The sequence below is a fragment of the Rana temporaria genome, chromosome 8 (genome assembly GCF_905171775.1).
Source record: "Rana temporaria chromosome 8, aRanTem1.1, whole genome shotgun sequence".
In the NCBI taxonomy this organism is placed as follows: Eukaryota; Metazoa; Chordata; class Amphibia; order Anura; family Ranidae; genus Rana; species Rana temporaria.
The window spans coordinates 180,823,621-180,844,041 of NC_053496.1; the positions used below are offsets into that span (position 1 = coordinate 180,823,621).

At 47.1% G+C, this 20,421-nt stretch overlaps 1 protein-coding gene across 1 annotated transcript in view; it reads left to right on the plus strand.

Annotated features, from left to right (window-relative positions):
- LOC120909985 (zinc finger protein 345-like) overlaps positions 1-20,080 on the plus strand; it is a 32,171-nt gene extending 12,091 nt beyond the window's left edge. The window contains exons 3-6 of the mRNA XM_040321791.1: positions 12,928-13,074; positions 13,200-13,322; positions 13,435-13,576; positions 17,356-20,080. Of these exons, the coding sequence (XP_040177725.1) occupies positions 12,928-13,074; positions 13,200-13,322; positions 13,435-13,576; positions 17,356-19,340 (2,397 nt within the window). The 3' untranslated portion in view covers positions 19,341-20,080. The remainder of the gene's footprint in view (positions 1-12,927; positions 13,075-13,199; positions 13,323-13,434; positions 13,577-17,355) is intronic.
- The last annotated feature ends 341 nt before the right edge of the window (positions 20,081-20,421 follow it).

A 20,421-nucleotide genomic window follows, 5' to 3' on the forward strand; every position in this document is an offset into this window, starting at 1 on the left:
ACTGTGGTAGGAGAACTCTGATTGTCTCTGATGCAAAAGGGGGGGGCTTTGTGTATGTTTCTGTTATGAATATTTGTATGTTTGATATTATTTTTTTTTGTAAGAAGGAAAAAATTGCGCATACCTTAAAAAAAGGGGAGAATACAGCAGCAACTCAAAAATGTTATACAACATAAATTAATACAAGACAGAAAATGGAGTCGCTCTACAAGAATAAAAAATATGTCTAGTGACAAGACATGTGGGCAAATTATAAAATAAGCAAGCGCAAATAACTTGTGAAATACACAGTGAAACAAATATATAAAGAAATATAGTCCCAATAATAGAAAAATAATCTTTCATAAAAATGTCTTTGATATGTGAAGTGAAAAAAAGTCCAAAGCATGCAGCATGAACGTGTTCAATCTTCAAGGTGTTTGATTGACAAACGGCTGTGACAGATAGATAGAGTAAAGAATCACCACCAATGCAAAACACTTTTTATTTTCTATTGTAAAATATCACAAATATTCTGAGCCAATCAGAGTGCTCCTTCCGCATTTGCCGAATATTCGCAATTATTTTGTATTGTAAAATATCAAGAATATTCTGAGCCAATCAGAGTGCTCCTTCCGCATTTGCCGAATATTCGCAATTATTTTGTATTGTAAAATATCACGAATATTCTGAGCCAATCAGAGTGCTCCTACAGCATTTGTCGAAATTGCGCAATAAATATTGCATTCGCATTTTGCGAAATTTCGAAAAAATATCAAGAATATTCTGAGCTCCTACCGCAGTTATCGAAAATTCGCAATTATTTTCGCATTCGCAATAGCGAAAATTCGCAATCATTTAATTTCGATAAAATATCACGAATATTCTAATTTAGCGAATATATCTCGAATATTCGACTATATATTCGAGATATATCGCGAAATCGAATATGGCATATTCTGCTCAACACTACTCACCACTGGGGGCCATGAGTCAAGTCTCTGAGCAGTCTAAGACCTCACAACTGAAGACCATGAGGTAAGTCCCTTTGGCATCTGGTTGCCTTACATCAAGGCAAAACTGCTGGTATCCAGTGCAATCTCTAGAACACAAGTCCCCAGGACAGCTGCCACCGTTCAGCTTTTCTGGACACAGTCTAGTGAATGAGATAGTCATGATCCCTTGTGTTGAGGTCCTGCAATCAGCTTCTAACAAGGTCCATTCAAGTCCACCGCTGATGCCTCTAGAACAGCTGCATTGTCCATGGGCTGGCTTAGGGCTGAAGTCCCTCAGGCTTTGGAACCCTCCTATGGAGAGAGAACCCAGTTCTCCAGGGCTTCAGATTATTTATCCCCTGGACACTCCTTTCCAGGATTGGCTGGAGAGTTATAGGTATTGAGGCTGGTTATTTAAATGTTCTCTCTCTAAGCTCTAGAGGCAGGAGAGTTTCATGAATAAGGTTTCTCCTGTTCTTCATCCTATTTTAGGCCGTGTACACACGATCGGTCAAAACCCGATGCAAACGGACTGAAGGACTGTTTCATCGGTTAACCGATGAAGCTGACTGATGGTCTGATGTGCCTACACACCATCGGTTAAAAAACTGATCGTGTCAGAACGCGGTGACGTAAAACACACGACGTGCTGAAAAAAACGAAGTTCAATGCTTCCAAGCATGCGTCGACTTGATTCTGAGCATGTGCGGCCTTTTGACCGATGCCTTTGCATACTAACGATCGGTTTTGACCCATCGTTTAGGCGTCCATCGGTTCAATTTTAAAGCAAGTTCTCTTTTTTTGGACCGAAGGATAACTGACCGATGTGGCCCACACGATCGGTTTGGACCGATTAAAAAGGGACCTTCAGTCCGTTTTCATCGGTTTTGACCGATCGTGTGTACACGGCCTTAGGCCTTCTGTCTCACAAGGGATATTTCCGTCTGCAGGAAGCCTGCCCACAACTGCTGTAACAGCACCCCAAATACGAAAGGGGTTAACGCTGTTTAGGGTATTCCCTTTCCGAACACAAGGCAGCTACCGAAACTCCACAGTCAGGCGAACGAGACACATAAGTTTAATTCCCCCCATTAACGAGACACAGCTCTGTTTGGGGCTCAAGCAGGAATGACTTTATTAGATGGAAACAGTCCATTTTTTATACACTTGAGAATACTGAACAATGACTCGGATCCACCCACAACATCACATAATGGTTACCTAACAAGCCCCCAATACACATTATTCTCAATACATTCCTTAGCAGACAAAATGACTCAGAGACCTGACCTAATTTACATGAGCTAATTAACTACAGCTGATGACTCATACACATGACCTTTACGTTTCCCAGACTGGCTGTCTGCTAACTTACAATACACATTATCATAAATACACCTTCACACAATTACAGGGTCCATTAGCACAAGCCACAATTAGATGCAGAGCAGTCACACTAGAATGAGTCACTCCTGGGAGATATTGAGGATAAGCATTACAGACCCATTTTAAAGCAATCCAAGACATATTCTGAATGTCTATTATTTTCTGGCTCATACTTTCCAAGAGCTTCTGTGTTCCAGGGGCCCTCCCGTTACAACTACATTCTGGCCAGGATCCCTTTGGTCTGGAACTGCACATATAGTCTGAGTCCCGCTGTTGTACACAAAAAACTCTTGCATTAGAGACAATAAACGTCTTTCTAGACCATCCCAATCTATTTTAGCTTTACTTCAAATAAAGTTTCTCTGCAGGACCAACTCATCCGACAGAAGAGACATAGAAGTATGCGGTGGATGAACAGGAAACACATTTTCTTTTTAGGATACTTCCAGACCATGGACTATTACCTGGGAAGGTATGCTCTGGGTAGCCTGGGACTAGTTAGTTAGAGTGGGACTGTTGTTACAGCTTGGACTGTAATGTTGAAGTGTGTCCAGTAAAGTTGTTAACTGTTCAAACATCTGGTCTGAAGTTACCACAAAAGGGAGCATGGTGGTACGTGGCTTATAGCAAGGAACAGGGCCGGTTATGCACACATAGGGTGAAGGGGATAACATGCTATTGCTAAGAACAAGTGAAAAGGGAATGATATGGCAGCCAGACAGTGGGAGAACAGAACCGGCAAGGGAAGACCCAGAAGAAGGGGTGAGAAGTAGGGGCAGACGTCCAGGGTGCAACAATGGGGTGGCACTCCCTCACTGCACCAAGCTTTAGATCAGTGGCTAGCAACCAGTGGACCACAACTTCATGTCTTATCTGACAGCTACTGTCTCTGTGCTCCAACATGCCCACTGTTGAATTCACTGACCACAGCATTGTGGCTGAGGAAGGTGGAAGAAATCAGAAGGATGGAGGACTTGATATGACGGCGACAGACAGACAGAAGGTATATAAAAAGACATGGACCCTCTAGAATCTGTTTATTAACTCTGAAGAGGGCCAATCCCTCTTAGGACCATAAAGCACTCATATGAATTTAGGCTACGGGACGCAGTGGATGTGTGGTGTAGACGGCTTTAGTATATATATACAGGCGCCATCTTCGACCTTCTCCCCCTATTTCCCTTCCCCCTCTCCAAATCCGTTTTAGCTTTAATAAAAACATTTTCCTCTTTTTTTTTTTAGTTACAAGTACAAGGAATGAAGCAGGGGTGTTTTGTTATCTAATGTAGCACTACCCCCGCCGGAGCTGCAGGTTATATTTTGGGTGACACGTTACCTCTATTCTCGCTGTCTAGGGTGAAAGAGTCCGAAGAATTTCAATGTCCACACAATGCACCTCTTTTCTCTAGAAATCCCGCTACTCGGGCCCCGTCGGGCCCCCCCGCCAAGCGCCGCAACGCTCCCGCTGGGGGGGTTACCGGACGGAATCCCCAGCATCCGCGTGGCTCCACGGGCGGCCGCTCCAGGAGCTCTGGGTCGGCCGATTCGCCCGTTCGCCGTTTGGATCCGGAGCGCGCGGGCCCCTCTCACCATGCGGCCTGTCGCGGGGAGGGGCCTCGGCAGGATGAATCCAGGGCCGCGGACCACGGGCCTAGCACCTCGGCGGCCGGGTCTCCTAGCCGGATGGAAGGGACGTCCAGAGGATCGGCGTCCAGGAGTGAGGTCAGCAGGGCTGGAGGAAGCCCCCCCCCCAGCGGGAAAGTCGGCGGCGAAATCGTTCGGCGGGTCCGCCGCGAGGAGGAGGGGTCAAGATGCGGCAGGACCTTACCCCTCCAGGGATCCTTCCCCTGGGGGGTTTTCATCTGTGGAGGTCGATCCGGGTGCTGACAGGTCGGAAGGGGAACTTTCCGGATCTGAGGAGGAAGGTTTCAACGCGGCGATCGCAGCGGCGGTGGAGTCTGGAAGTTCGGCTGGGGCGCCACCCCCCAGGCAACCCGGTAAGTCTTCTTTCATTTCCCATGCTACTGCTGTGGTCAGAGAAGGGGGGGTCAGTGGTAGCCAGACAGCGACCGGACAGGGCCGTAGGGGGGAGGAGGCTGGATTTAGGGGTTTCTTAGAGGGGATCAAGGAGCTGGTGTCCCGTTTCGAACAGGGGGGGGGGTGAAGTTAACCCCGTGGGTGCGTGGGGGGCCCCGCAGACTGGTGGTAGTTCGGCTGGCACGGGGACGGCGGACACTGGGGGGGTTCAGCTCGCGGCGTCCGTAGTGTCACCCCCCGCCCCCGCGGCCGCGGCGGCGGAAGGGGAAAAGAAGAAGGGGGAAGAGGCCGACAAGGCCCCGGTTGAAAGGCAGGACTTGGTCAGGCTGGACGACGCGGCCAAGTGCGAAATGTACATATGTTTTGAGGGGCCGCTGGGGACACACTTGAAGACGGAGGTACGCGAGAAAATATGGAAGGGTGAGTATGTCGAGATTTTTTCACTTTTGCCCCTGGAGAAGTTTAACCTGGACAGGGTGAAACCGGACGACTACAAGAAAGGGGACGAAGAAAAACGTAGGTATCGTCTCATCCCGCGTACTTTCTCAAATTGGCTGCAGGCTTTCGGCATTCTAGCTAGTGTGATTAGCACTAAGAAGCCGGAATGCGGGGCGGCGCTTTTTGGGTACCAAGACTCTATTGGGGAGGCCTACAGGGTTTATGGGGGCACAGCTTGGCTGCGCTACGATGAACAATTTAGGCAGAGGATGGCGATGCGGCCGGATTTAAGGTGGGACCACAAGGACATTAACTTGTGGGTCCGCCTTATGACGGCTGCGCGGGCGCCGAACCAGTTTTTTCGAGACGGGGCCGGCGGGTCGTCTTCCTCTGGACAGCCGGCCAGCAAAACGAAAGGGGTTTGTTGGCAATACAACGCCGGCAACTGCAAGTTTGGATCTTCCTGCAGGTTCAAACACGAATGTTCGGGCTGCGGGGGATCCCACACCCAGGCGAGATGCTTTAAACAAGGCAAAGGGCGATCAGGTGAGTTTGGCAACAAGAGGGACGACGCCGGTGAAGGTGGAAAAGATGCGGCCGTTTCTAAGTAGGTATCCGGATAGACAGGCCGCCCGCTTGCTGGAGGAGGGTTTTGGGGAGGGATTTAGAATTCCATGCTCGTTGCGGGACATTCCGCCGGTTCCTCGGAACTTGAGGTCGGCTTTGCGCCATCCCGACGTGGTTTCTGAGAAACTACGGAAGGAAGTGGCGCTAGGGCGCATGGCGGGCCCGTTCGCGGAGTCTCCCTTGCCCGAGTTGGTGGTGTCGCCGTTGGGGGTAGTTCCAAAAAAGGAGCCTAACAAATTTCGGTTGATTCACCACCTCTCTTTTCCCAAAGGGGGGTCGGTGAATGATGCCATAGACCCTGACACCTGTGCAGTTAAGTATACTTCATTTGATGCGGCGGTGGCTTGGGTGCGGCATTACGGTCAAGGGGCACTGTTGGCTAAGGCCGACGTGGAGGCCGCCTTTCGGCTGCTACCAGTGCACCCGGACAGCTTCCGCCTGTTGGGGTGCACTTGGAAAGACGAGTTCTTCATTGACCGTTGCCTGCCCATGGGATGTTCGATATCCTGCGCCTTCTTCGAGCAGTTTAGTTCATTTCTGGAATGGGTGGTCAGGGAAGTTTCAGGGGTGAGTTCCATAATTCACTACCTAGATGACTTCCTGTGCGTCGGACCGACCGGAACCAGGACGTGTGCGGTACTGTTAGGGACATTGGAGCACATGGCGGATTGCTTTGGGGTCCCGTTGGCCCCGGACAAGACAGAGGGGCCGAGGACAGTGATTACCTTTTTGGGGATCACGATCGACTCGGTTGCCATGGAGTGCCGGCTGCCGGATGGCAAAGTGGAAGCGCTGCAGGACGAAGTCAGGGGTATGTTGGCGTCTCAGAAAGTGACATTGCGAGCTCTCCAATCATTGCTGGGCAAGCTCAATTTTGCCTGTCGCATTATACCCATGGGTAGGGCCTTTTGTCGACGGCTGTCGGCCAGCACGGCAGGGGTGCGTTCACCGCACCATTTTATCCGTTTGGGCAGAACGCACAGGCAGGATTTACGGGTGTGGCTTAGCTTTCTGGAGTCTTTTAACGGGAGGGCCATGTGGATGGCGGGGCCGGTTAGCAATTATGACATGGAGTTATTTACCGATGCAGCGGGTTCTACGGGATTCGGATCCTTTTTCCAAGGACAATGGTGTGCGGGCGCTTGGCCACAGAGTTGGGTACAGGCAGGTTTCACGAAAAACCTGGTGCTACTGGAATTGTTTCCGGTGGTGCTGGCGGTGGAACTGTGGGGGGAGTCCTTTCGGGATCGAAAGGTTCGTTTCCACGTAGACAACATGGGAGTGGTCCAGGTGCTTAATAAAATGTCTGCGTCATCCCCGCCGGTGGTGAGGATGCTCCAAAGGCTGACTTTACGTTGCATGCAATTGAATATATTCATTTATGCAGTGCACATCCCCGGGGTTGAAAACGTCATCGCTGATGCGTTGTCTCGTTTTCAGTGGGACAGGTTTCGGGAGTTGGCGCCGGAAGCGGAGAAAGAAGGACTCACCTGTCCCGACGGTCTGTGGAAAATTGCCTTGGAGTAGCGCAGGGGTGGATTCGCAGGTCGCTGAGTGAGACGACGTGGGCCGCCTACAGCAAGGTTTGGCAGGAGTGGGAGGATGTTGTCCGCGATACTGGGGTCGAAGTTAAGGGTCCGGATGGAAGGTTACTGGTGTTGTACTTTGTGACGAGGTTAATGGAGGGAGGGGTCTCAGTTTCAGGGCTGAACAAGAAAGTGGCGGCATTGGCTTTTCTATTGAAATGGCAAGGCCTACCGGATCTCACAAAAGAATTTTGGGTGAGACAGGCATTAAAAGGCTATAGACGGGGAAAACCCAACAGAGATGCCAGACGGCCAGTGTCGTTTGGGGTGCTGAAGGGTTTATTCGAATGTTTGCCGGAGGTCTGCGCCTCGGCTTATGAAGTCGCATTATTCCGTGCGGCATTTGCGTTAGCCTTCTTTGGAGCTTTTCGGATAGGGGAATTGGTTAGCCCTTCCAAGAAGATACAGGGGGGGATTTGGAAGACCGAGGTAAGTTGCGAGACGGATAGAGTGACACTTTGGCTGAGAAGGTCCAAGACAGACCAAATGGGGAAAGGTAAAAGGGTCGTGGTCTTTGGGGTGCCTGGGTCGCCGGTTTGTCCGGTGGGGGTGATACGTAGTTTTCTGGAAAATCGCCCAGAGGTTGGACAGTCCTTCCTGATTCACGCAGATGGGTCCCCTTTATCCAAGTTTCAATTCACGGCGGTATTTCGCTCTGGTTTGAGGGTCTTGGGCCTGGCGGACAAAGAATATTCAGCCCACTCGTTTAGGATCGGAGCAGCTACAGAGGCAGCTAGGAATGGTTTAGATGACGAGTCAGTGAAAAAAATAGGGAGATGGGAGTCTAATAGGTTTCGTATCTATGTTCGCCCTCATTTGTTAGTCTAATTGGGAGAGGAAGGGTAACTATGGGGGAGGCGGGAATAGATAACTGTGTGGTTGCAAGGCCTATTAGTGGGGCGGCTAGGTTACGCTGGAGAATTTCTTTTGTTTTACAGGTTCGGAGCCGGCATTGATATGGATCATGGGTCACTCCTACGTCTATTGGGGGGCAAAGAGGGCTGAGGCCAGACCTGGAGGTAGACAGCTGGGTTTTCCTAGGGAGGAGGCTAGGATTCGCTGGATAGGGGTTCGGGGGATGCTTTGGAGCAGGCTCGTGCCCGAGGTGCATAAATATGCGCGGTTGGACAGACCGCCCGACGTCTTAGTTTTGCACGTGGGCGGGAACGACCTCGGCCTGAAGTCCATGTTAGACCTGACTAAGGACATAAAGTTTGATGTCCTCAGGCTGCGCATGGCTTTTCCAGAGATGGTAGTTGTATGGTCTGACATGGTGTCTCGCACGTCGTGGCGCCTTGCCAGATCATGGGGGGGCATCAACAGGGCCAGGAGAAAGGTGAACAGGGACATTGGGAGGTTCATGGAGAGGAATGGGGGGTTGGTCGTTCGTCATCTGGAGCTAGAGGAGGGGACGTGGCGGTATCTGCGCAGGGATGGGGTACATTTGACAGACGTAGGAATAGATATGTGGGTGCTAGGACTGCAGGAGGGGATTCAGAGGGCCCTTAGGGTGTGGAGGGTCGCCCAACTGTAAAGGTGTTTACAGTGGGGCGCTGTGGCGGGTGTCGGTCGTGTTGAGGAGGAGGAAATACCAGGAAAACATGGTCAGGACTTGTCGTTGGTATGGGTCCTGAGGTTTGGGAATTACAGCAAGCGGAGGCTTAGCTGAAAGTAATGGAAATGGGGCACTGCGGTCAAGTTGTCTTTGAGTCAGGAAGTCGGCTTGAGGCCTGTTACCGGAAGAAGAAGCCCGTAGTGCAGGAATGGTACAAAAGTTCTATTAAAGTTTTCCTCCATCATTGATCACACCCTGGGTTAGGAAATCTGGTTTTTAAGTTATGTTAAAACGTTTATAATTTTAATAAAGGAGGCTGCTACGGCCATGTTTACTCCACACCCTCGGTCTGGTCTAAGTTACTTGTTAAGGTATAGCAATGTGGGTAAGGGTATAGATCTGAGATGACATAGATTATACAACAGTCAAGAAAAGCCCGGAGCCAAAGAAAAAAGAATGCCATAGGCGGAGGGCGGGCATGACGGGGGTTAAACTGGGAAGGAAAGAGAGACGGCAGGGGACTGGCCAGGATAACAGGGGAGGGGCAGGGAGGGCGATATAAAAAGAAAGAGCCCGCCCATTGCTGTAACACTTCCCCTAGTGATTTTCCCACCCACCCGTCCCTAAGTTGGATATAAGTTGGTCTTGTTGTTTTGGGGGTGTTGTTTTTGTGTCTTCCCTTTCTATGCAGATTATGACGTTTGCCTGAGTCGTGGCAGTGGCGGGTGTCGGTCGTGTTGAGGAGGAGGAAATACCAGGAAAACATGGTCAGGACTTGTCGTTGGTATGGGTCCTGAGGTTTGGGAATTACAGCAAGCGGAGGCTTAGCTGAAAGTAATGGAAATGGGGCACTGCGGTCAAGTTGTCTTTGAGTCAGGAAGTCGGCTTGAGGCCTGTTACCGGAAGAAGAAGGCCGTAGTGCAGGAATGGTACAAAAGTTCTATTAAAGTTTTCCTCCATCATTGATCACACCCTGGGTTAGGAAATCTGGTTTTTAAGTTATGTTAAAACGTTTATAATTTTAATAAAGGAGGCTGCTACGGCCATGTTTACTCCACACCCTCGGTCTGGTCTAAGTTACTTGTTAAGGTATAGCAATGTGGGTAAGGGTATAGATCTGAGATGACATAGATTATACAACAGTCATGGATTTATTTGGGAGAACTTTAGTAGAAAAAAAAGAGGAGTGAGGGGTGGAAGGGTAGGTAGGTTCAGGTGCACAGTCACAAGTAAGGAAATACTCCTGTTTCCAGCAAACAGTTCTCGTCGCCTCTCTAGCCAGAGTGGGTATTGCTCACCCGGATAGGTTCCTCGCACTGGCCTAGCAGCCGGGATGGCACACGAAACAAAGTACAGTCTCTGCCACAGACCTTCCTTTCTTGACGAGACACTTTGGTCCAGAATCCTCTGCCACAGGATTCAGCACCCGGAGCTCTTTAGGTTTTCTTAAAATAACTTTTAGATCCAACATTTGACACTGTCAGGCCCCTCGGTGTACGGTGCATCCTTCGATGAAGCTTCCAGGCCTTCTCCTAAGGTACCAGCCTCTTGCATGGTCCTTACCGGGATAGGTCCTCCCCTGGTTGCCTTCATCAAGTGGCTTCCTCCCGCAGGACAGACAGCACAGGATCACCTCAGCAGTATGGGACCCAGTCTGACTACTGGACCCACCAGACAAAGCCGCAGCCCCGGGCCAACGTGGTACCGAAACTAGGATTCACAACGTGCACCCCCGTCCAGGCGGGCCACGCGGCGCGAACGGACGAACCCCGCACCGCACCAATGGCGTCTGTTCCTTAAGTACCCCTCCCAGCATGCACAGTGGGCAACCACTCCCACTGATTCGCTGCCGAGGGGGACACTCAATGGACCATGAACTAGCTGCTGCCACCCTTGGCCTGGGGTGGTAATAACACCCCCAGGCGATCAATGGTGGATACTCCCAGCATAGCCATGGCTAGAACAGAGGCTAAATTGCCCTTAATCAATCTGGTCTGAGCCAAATAACAGCTCAGACCCCCACTAAATTTAATGCAGCGCCTGTTCATCAGGAGCAGGGTGCTACAATAGAATGACGAGAAGTAGGAAATCCAGGCTACTGTAGAAATGAGACAGGGGGATACTTTTGTTTTGAGTTGTTATATGTACAGTCTAACCTATGCTATATACCTTTTGAAAATACATGTTTATTATTTTTAGGAGGCTATGACCACGTATTTAGTAATACTGCTATAGTATGCTGACCCTGTTCATTCCTGAAAAAAAATTAATAAAGATTTATATTTGAAAAAAAAGAATAGTTTATATTTTATTATTGTCTGGATTGTATCTGAGATATAATCTACATGTGTAATCATGGATGTAACATAATAGAGGAATGGACCAGGAGGCAGAGGGGACACTGATGAAACATAACGTATACTGCAGTATTTATATTCAACACAAGGTGGCGATCTCACTTGGAACACACAGACAGGAAGTGATGTAGGATCAAGACAGGAAGTTTTGTCAGATAAAGACAGGAAGTGATATAGGAGTATAAATTGGGAGTTCCCGGTAAAAGACGAGTTGAAGGGAAGTAGAGAGGAGACATTGCTGGAACTAGCCGTAGAGGAGGTAATAAGATATTATTTTATATTTACACCCAGTAACTCCCGTCATGTCCGTCCTCTTCCTCCATAGTCACTGTGATGTCTGTTATGGTTTATAGACCAGATACAAGACTGTATCATTGTGTGTGTGTCAGGTTCCTATAAGGTGTCAGGATATCACTGTCTATTTCTCCATAGAGGAGTGGGAGTATTTAGAAGGACACAAGGATCTCTACAAGGACGTCATGATGGAGAATCAGCCGCCCCTCACATCACCGGGTAAGAGGAGACTTTATTGTAAAGGAGAGAGCAGTATGGAGGGTCCACCTAGATCCCCCATCATCTGATAAACACATAGAAACAATGTATTCAGTCAGTGTGTGTGTTTCCTACAGATGGATCCAGTAATGGGAACCCACCAGAGAGATGTCCCCGTTCTCTGTATTCCCGGGATTCCACACAGGAAGGTCACTCCATCCCTCACCATCATCAGGTAGATGGGGCGAAACATGTAGACCTTAAAAAATGTATTCTAAGCTATGAGTTGACTTTCTATGTAATCTCTTGTTTGTTTGTTTTTTATAAATGTATTCTATCATCTTTGGGGTTTAGGGTGAAGAAGTTAAAGACATCAAAGTTGAGGTTAAAGAGAAGGAAGAGATGTTGGTGAGTGGAGATCAGCAGTCTATGGAGGAGAGTTGTCCTCTGCATTCCCAGAATTCTACATGGGAATATGCCAACTGTACAGATAATAACCAGGTAGATGGGACTGGGCAAAAAGAACTCAAAAATAATTCTATGAGTGGACATTCTTCTATGTAATCTCTTATTATTGTCAGAAGTGTTTCTAGATGTTATATTTTATCATTTCTGGCATTTAGAATGAAGAACGGAAAGACATCAAAGCTGAGATTAAAGAGGAGTTTTATTCCAGAGCCTCTGGTTTATTGATCAGATACATCCTAAATATAGAACCATTTATCCAACTGTCCATCCAGAGCCTCTGGTTTATAGACCAGATACATCCTAAATATAGAGCCATTTATCCAACTGTCCATCCGGGGTCTCTGGTTTATAGATCAGATACATCCTAAATATAGAACCATTTATCCAACTGTCCATCCGGGGTCTCTGGTTTATAGATCAGATACATCCTAAATATAGAACCATTTATCCAACTGTCCACCCAGAGCCTCTGGTTTATAGATCAGATACATCCTAAATATAGAACCATTTATCCAACTGTCCACCCAGAGCCTCTGGTTTATAGATCAGATACATCCTAAATATAGAACCATTTATCCAACTGTCCATCCGGGGTCTCTGGTTTATAGACCAGATACATCCTAAATATAGAACCATTTATCCAACTGTCCATCCAGAGCCTCTGGTTTATAGACCAGATACATCCTAAATATAGAACCATTTATCCAACTGTCATAAAGCTGTCTTGGGGTAGTGCTGACAGGAGAGGTGAGCGGTGCCGGGAATTCTGGGACATTATCCCGTAACAGACAAGGGATGTGTCTGGATGGTGACTGTATCATTGTGTGTGTCAGGTTCCTATAAGGTGTCAGGATGTCACGGTCTATTTCTCCATCCCTCACCATAATCAGGTAGATGGGACTGAGCATGTAGACCTTAAAAATGTATTCTAAGCTATGAGTGGACATTCTATGCAATCTCTTGTTTTTTTTGTTTTTTTTATGTATTCTATCATCTTTGGGGTTTAGGGTGAAGAAGTGAAAGACATCAAAGTTGAGGTTAAAGAGAAAGAAGAGAGGTTGGTGAGTGGAGATCAGCAGATTATGGAGGAGGGTTGTCCTTTGCATTCCCCGAACTCTACACGGGAAGATGTTAACTATACAGATAATAATCAGGTAGATGGGACTGGGCAAAAGGAACTCAAAAATAATTCTATGAAAGGACATTCTTCTATGTAATCTCTTATTATTGACAGCAGTGTTTCCAGATGTTGTTATATTTTATCATCTCTGGAATTTAGAATGAAGAACGGAAAGACATCCAAGCTGAGAATAAAGAGGAAGAAGAGATGTCGATAAGTGGAGGTCCTCTGTATTCCCGGGATTCCACACAGGAAGGTCACACCATCCCCCACCATCATCAGGTAGGTGGAACTGAGCATGTAGACCTAATATGTATTGTAAGCTATTAGATGATATTCTATGTAATCTGATCATCTTTTTTTATAAATGTATTCTATCATCTTTGGGGTTTAGGATGAAGAAGTGAAAGATATCAAAGCTGAGATTAAAGAGGAAGAAGAAGAGAGGTTGGTGAGTGGAGATCAGCAGTCTATGGAGGAGGGGGAGATGATTATGGAAAGTAAACAGGAGGAATCTTCTCTACATATCGACACAAGTAAGTCATAAACACCAGGGCTTTTTTTCAGGTGGAACTTGGGGGAACTCAGTTCCACCACCTCTGGCTCAGGCCCTTTGGTACCTGCTCACCACAATCACTTGTAAACACAGAAGTCCGGTTTCTGTGTTTACAAGTGACAGCTCTGCACTCTGTGTGTAACCCCCTGAACTCTTGCACTCTGTATGTAATACAATCCTGGTATTTAATGCCCCTTTAAGACTCTCCTAGTGTTTGTGAAATCTGACCACACCCACTATTTGGTGTGATTTGGAGGGTGTGTGTGGGAGAGGGGTTTTGGGGAGTTGAGTTCCAGCACCTATTGTTTGAGAAAAAAAGCCCTGATAAACACTAAATTCAGAAACAGATCACATTTTAATGTTATTTCTCTAAGTATAATGCCGCGTACACACAACGTTTTTCGGGTTGTAAAAAATGACGTTTTTTTTTTTATGTCATTAAAACCGATCATGTGTGGGCTCCAGAGCATTTTTCACAACGTTAAAAATGGGCATTAAAAAATGTTCATGTCGTTTTTTAATGTTGTCGTTTTTAACGTCGTAAAAAATGGTCGTGTGTGGGCTTTAACGACGTGAAGCAAGTTATGAGACGGGAGCGCTCGTTCTGGTAAAACTAGCGCTCGTAATGGAGATAGCACATTCATCACGCTGTAACTGACTGAAAGGCGCGAATCGTCTTTTACTACCACAAAATCAGCAAAAGCAGCTCCAAGGGTGGCGCCATCCGCTTTATAGTGCCGTTGTATGTGTTGTACGTCACCGCGCTTTGCTAGAGCATTTTTTTTTTTTTTAAACGATCGTGTGTAGGCAAGGCCGGTTTAACAATAATCGGGTTGAAAAAAACTTCGTTTTTTATAGACCATTAAAAACGTCATTTTTTACGACCCGCAAAACGGTCGTGTGTACGCGTCATTAACCACTTAACGACCTGCTCAAATATATATATATATATATATATATATATATATATATATATATATACATCCTGTTTTTAAAGATAGATATCTCGGTAACGGCAGCAGCTGCTGCCACAACCAAGGTATCCATCTTTAGCATGAGCGGTCGTGTTTACGATAACGGCGGTCTCCGCGGCGGATTCACCGCGAGATCGCCCTTATCGGTGGCGGGAGAGGGCCCCCCCCGCCGCTCTCCCGCGCCCTCTGCCGCTTACCGAAGCCGTCGGTAGCGGCGGAGGCGATCGGGTCCTGCTGCCTGCTGTGTGGGGATGCGAGTGAGGGCAAGATGGCCCCCACCCATCCCCATAGCATTGCTGGGCGGAAGTGACGTCAAAACGTCAGTCCCACCCATTAAAGAGACTTTTTTTGTTTTCATTTTTTCAAATAACAAAATTTTCTTTTTGACCCCAGATCTCATATTTAAGAGGACCTGTTATGCTTTTTTCTATTACAAGGCATGTTTACATTCCTTGTAATAGGAATAAAAGTGATACATTTTTTTTTATTTCAGTGTAAAAAATGATAAAATAAATAAGAAAACAAAAATAATTTTTTTTTTAAAGCGCCCCGTCCAGACGAGCTTGCACGCAGAAGCGAACGCATACGCGAGTAGCGCCCGCATATGAAAACGGTATGAAAAGGCAGCAGTTGAAGTGCTAGCAAATTAGCTAAGCTATAATTCAACCGCTGGGCATGTGGATGGCTGGGAGAGAACTTCTTTCGGTGCTGCAGCAGGTGGGGCAGGGAAATTTGCCTGGTACAATCACCGATAGTAGACTGCCCGCAAGTACTTGGCTGTGACACACCTAATTCTACACCTTCAGTCCTATCATTGCAGGCTTCAGAGAGGACTGAAGGTATAGTGGGGTTGGAGAACCCAGATGATGAGGAGCAAGGAGAGGTCCGCTTTGTTCTTTGGTGTGGGTCTTTGAGGTACGCTTGCCAACAAACTGCATGGCAGGTCGACATATGTCTGATCAAGCATGTGGTGCCCAAGCGGGTGATGTTTTGGCCACGCGAGATACGCTTGAGACATATGTTGCAAATAGCAGCGGTGCGATCTGATGCACCTGTCTCAAAAAAGGCCCACACCAAAGAACTTTTGGAATAACGCTGAGAGACAGCAGCGCCTTGCACATGCGGAGCTCTGCGTTGTGATGCAGTCGGTGTACTTCCCTTAAGCTGGCCCCTGGAGGGCACCTGCCTCGTTGGAGATGTGCCTCCTCCTCTCTCCTATCAGACACCCACGTGGAGTCAGTGACCTCATCATCCCCTCCCTCCTCATCACTGTAGAAAACCTGGCAGTATGCTGCAGCTGGGGGAACATGACTGCCAGCTTGCTGTCCTTCTTGGGTACCCCCTCTCTCTGGGCTCACGTTACTCCCTTCCTCTAGCTGTGTACCATCATCGGAGCCTTCAAAATGCTGAGCATCCTCCTGCAGCATGTACTCAACACTGTGGTCAAACAGTTCGGGGGACTCCTCAGGAGGACATGGTAGGGCTAGGGAAGGAGTGACTGATGCCATTGAGCAGAGGGAAGAGGCTGTGTTGGCAGCTGCTTTGCCAGACAAAGTACCCTGAGCCTGGGTGAGAGAGGATGAGGGCGGCTTGGTCATCCACTCTACCAAGTCTTCGGCATGTTGCCGCTCAACGCGGCCAGCTGCCGAAAACAAGGACGAGCGTGTCCCACGGCCACTTGCTGATGAGGATGCACCGTGTCCACGACCAGCACTGTTACCTCTAGATGCAGAGCCTGCTTGCCCTCTTTTATCGGCTCGTGACTCTCTGCCTCTCCTTGTAGTCCTTCCAGACATACTAATGGCCTGACAATACCTGCTGATCTCTGCCTGTGGCATTAATATGAGCAGATCCCTGCCTCCAATATGAGAAACACCAGCTTTATGTAGCTTTAGGTGCACACTGTGCAAAGGACACAGACAGTACACCACGTGAAAGTACCTGCAGAATGATCCCCTGCCTGTGGTATTAATATGAGCAGATCCCTGCCTCTAATATGAGAAACACCAGTTTTACGTAGCTTTAGGAGCACACTGTGCAGAGGACACAGACAGTACACCACGTGAAAATACTGCAGCTAGCACAATCACCTGCCTGCCTGTCAGTATATTAGGAAGAGCGGATCTAGCTAAACTCAATACAGTGTATAAATATATATACAACACCTGGGATGCATATATATCCTCTACACACTGTAACTCTAACTGAGTAGCCTGCCTGCCTGCTCTATCTACCTGCAATAAATGACACTCTCTCTCTGTCTCTCTCTCTCTCGTCTCTGTAAACCACCGCAACACACTACACAAGGCTGCCAGGGAGGCGGCCTTATATAGTGTGGGGCGTGTACTAAACCCCCTGAGCCATAATTGGCCAAAGCCACCCTGGCTTTGGCCAATTATGGCTCTCCATTTTTTGCAAGCTGTGATTGGCCAAGCATGCAGGCCATAGTGCATGCTTGGCCAATCATCAGTCAGGAATGCACTGCGATGCCGCAGTGAATTATGGGCCGTGACACGCCGTAACGTTTGTTATTCGAGGAACGGTCGAACATACGATGTTTGAGTCGAACACGAAGCTCATCCCCGTTCTTCACCATATTATTGCTTAGTATGATTTGGGTGTTTTGTATCATTGATCTGGTTTGTATTTGTAGTTCTCTGTTATAATTGCACCCAATCCAATGCCAGATCTCTGGGAACGTTTTGAAAGCTACACACAGATCTATGACTTCTGAATACAAGATGTATGAGAACAGATATGACTTCTATTAAATATTGCTTTCCAGCAGATGGACGGTGTTTCTGGAATATAAATACATCGGAGGGACATCTTATTATATCTCCAGATTGTAAGGCAGAAGATACCGACATTCCACAATATTCTCCCAAAGTCACCTCTGATTGGTTGGTTAGATCATCAGATCCTTCCAATCCTGAGGAACCTTCTGATAAATCCCATACTATGACATCAGATGTCCTTCCAAGTTCTCACAGTGCTGAAAGATCACCAGATCCATCCAATCCCCAGACATCTTCTTCAAGCCATAAGAAGTTTCACACAGGAGAGCGTTCATTGTCATGTTCAGAGTGCGGGAAATCTTTCACTAAAAACAAAAACCTTCTTGCGCACCAGAGAATTCACACAGGTGAGCGGCCCCATTCATGTTCAGAGTGCGGGAAAAGTTTTAGTGAGAAAAGACAACTTGATGTACACCAGAGAGATCACACAGGTGAGCATCCATTTTCATGTGCAGAGTGCGGGAAAAATTTCTCTCACAAAGCTCAGTTTAAGGAACACCAGAGAACTCACACAGGTGAGCGTCCTTATTCATGTTCAGAGTGCGGGAAAAGTTTCTCTCACAAAAATGCCCTTGTTGAACACCAGAGAATTCACACAGGTGAGCGCCCTTATTCGTGTTCAGAGTGCGGGAATTCTTTCAGCAGACAATTAACACTTTTGAGACACCAGAGTGTTCACACGGGCGTGCGTCCTTATTCGTGTTCAGAGTGCGGGAAATCTTTCACCAGACAAAGAACACTTTTGGAACACCAGAATCTTCACACAGGTGAGCGTCCTTATTCGTGTTCAGAGTGCGAGACAAGTTTCATTTACAAATCAGCCCTAGTTTACCATCAGAAAAGTCACACGGATATACGTCCTCATTCATGCTCAGAGTGCGGGAAATCTTTCGCCACAAAAGGAGTACTTTTTACACACCAGAAACTTCACACAGGAGAATGCCCTTATTCATGTTCGGAGTGCAGGAAATCTTTCATCACAAAAGGAGCACTTTTTACACACCAGAAACTTCACACAGGAGAGCGCCCTTATTCATGCTCAGAGTGCGGGAAATCTTTCACTCGGAAAGGAGACCTTGATCAACACAATAAAGTTCACACAGGAGAGCGCCCTTATTCATGCTCAGAGTGCGGGAAATCTTTCACTCGGAAAGGAGACCTTGATCAACACAATAGAGTTCACACAGGAGAGCGCCCTTATTCATGTTCAGAGTGCGGGAAATCTTTCACCCAAAAAGGATCACTTTTTCAACACCAGAAACTTCACACAGGAGAACGCCTTTATTCATGTACAGAGTGCGGGAAATCTTTCACCACAAAAGGAGCACTTTTTACACACCAGAAACTTCACACAGGAGAGCGCCCTTATTCATGCTCAGAGTGCGGGAAATCTTTCACTTGGAAAGGACACTTTAATCAACACAATAGAGTTCACACAGGAGAGCGCCCTTATTTGTGCTCAGAGTGCGGGAAATCTTTCACTCGGAAAGGAGACCTTGATGATCACAATAGAGTTCACACAGGAGAGCGCCCTTATTCATGTTCAGAGTGCGGGAAATCTTTCACCCAAAAAGGATCACTTTTTATACACCAGAAACTTCACACAGGAGAACGCCTTTATTCATGTACAGAGTGTGGGAAATCTTTCACCACAAAAGGAGCACTTTTTATACACCAGAAACTTCACACAGGAGAGCGCCCTTATTCATGCTCAGAGTGCGGGAAATCTTTCACTCGGAAAAGAGACCTTGATCAACACAATAGAGTTCACACAGGAGAGCGCCCTTATTCATGTTCAGAGTGCGGGAAATCTTTCACCCAAAAAGGATCACTTTTTCAACACCAGAAACTTCACACAGGAGAACGCCCTTATTCATGTACAGAGTGCAGGAAATCTTACACCACAAAAGGAGCACTTAATAAACACCAGAAACTTCACACAGGAGAGCGCCCTTATTCATCTTCAAAGTGAGGGAAACCTTTCAATGCAGAGAATGACCTTCGTAGATGTCCTAGAATTCACACCAGTCAGCGTCCTCATTTATGTTCAGCGTGTGGGAAATGTTTCAATCGCAAAATAAACAACTTGTTGAACACCAGAAAAACTTCATACTACTGAGTGTCCCTTTCCTTGTTGAGAGAGTGCGGCAAATGTTTCCTTCAAAAAGAAAGACTTATTATACACCAGATAATACACACAGGTGAACACTCTTATTCATGTTCAATGTGTGGGAAATGTTTAATTAGGAAAGAACATCTCCTTATACAACAGAAAATTATCACAGGTGAGTGCGGGAAATGCTTCACTTTTTGAATATCCGAGAATTTACACGGGTGAGCATCCTTATCCATGTTTACAGTGCGGCAAATCCTTCATTCTTAAAAGAGACCTTGTTATACACCAGAGAATTCACACGGGGGAGGGTCTTTATTCATGTTCAGAGTGCGGGAAATCTTTGAGAAAATGGAACTTGTGAGAAAACAGAGAAAGCACACAGATGAGCACCCTTACTCATGTTTAGCGTGCGGTAAATGTTTCATTCACAAAGAGGAACTTGTTAGACAACAGAAAATTCATACAGGTGAATACTCTGATGATGGGACATAACAAGGGAATACATGTTACCCCCACGAGCCTCAGATTCTCCTAGGGAGGGGGTCAGATAGAGACAAGGGGTGTATAATGCCCATCACAGTACATCGGGGGTATAATACAAATATTTGAGTTTTTAGGGGTGTGGTTTGACAGATATATAGACATAAAGAATAAATGAAAGGAACGTGGTTCTCATATAAAACATTACTAAGTAAGTCCAATATTTACACCGACAGTCCATGAAAATTGTCCACCGGTTGCCAATGGGGAAACAGCACACTTATAGAAAATTACAAAGATTATTGGTTTCATAAACACATTGAGAGGAGCCGGCAGGAGAAGCTACTGCAAAAAGATGGAAGAGTTGCCTGAGAATGTAGTGTGGATGGTGGAGGAGATCTGTCGGAGAATGTAGTGTGGATGATGGGAGGAGAGCTGTCGGAGAATGTAGTGTGGA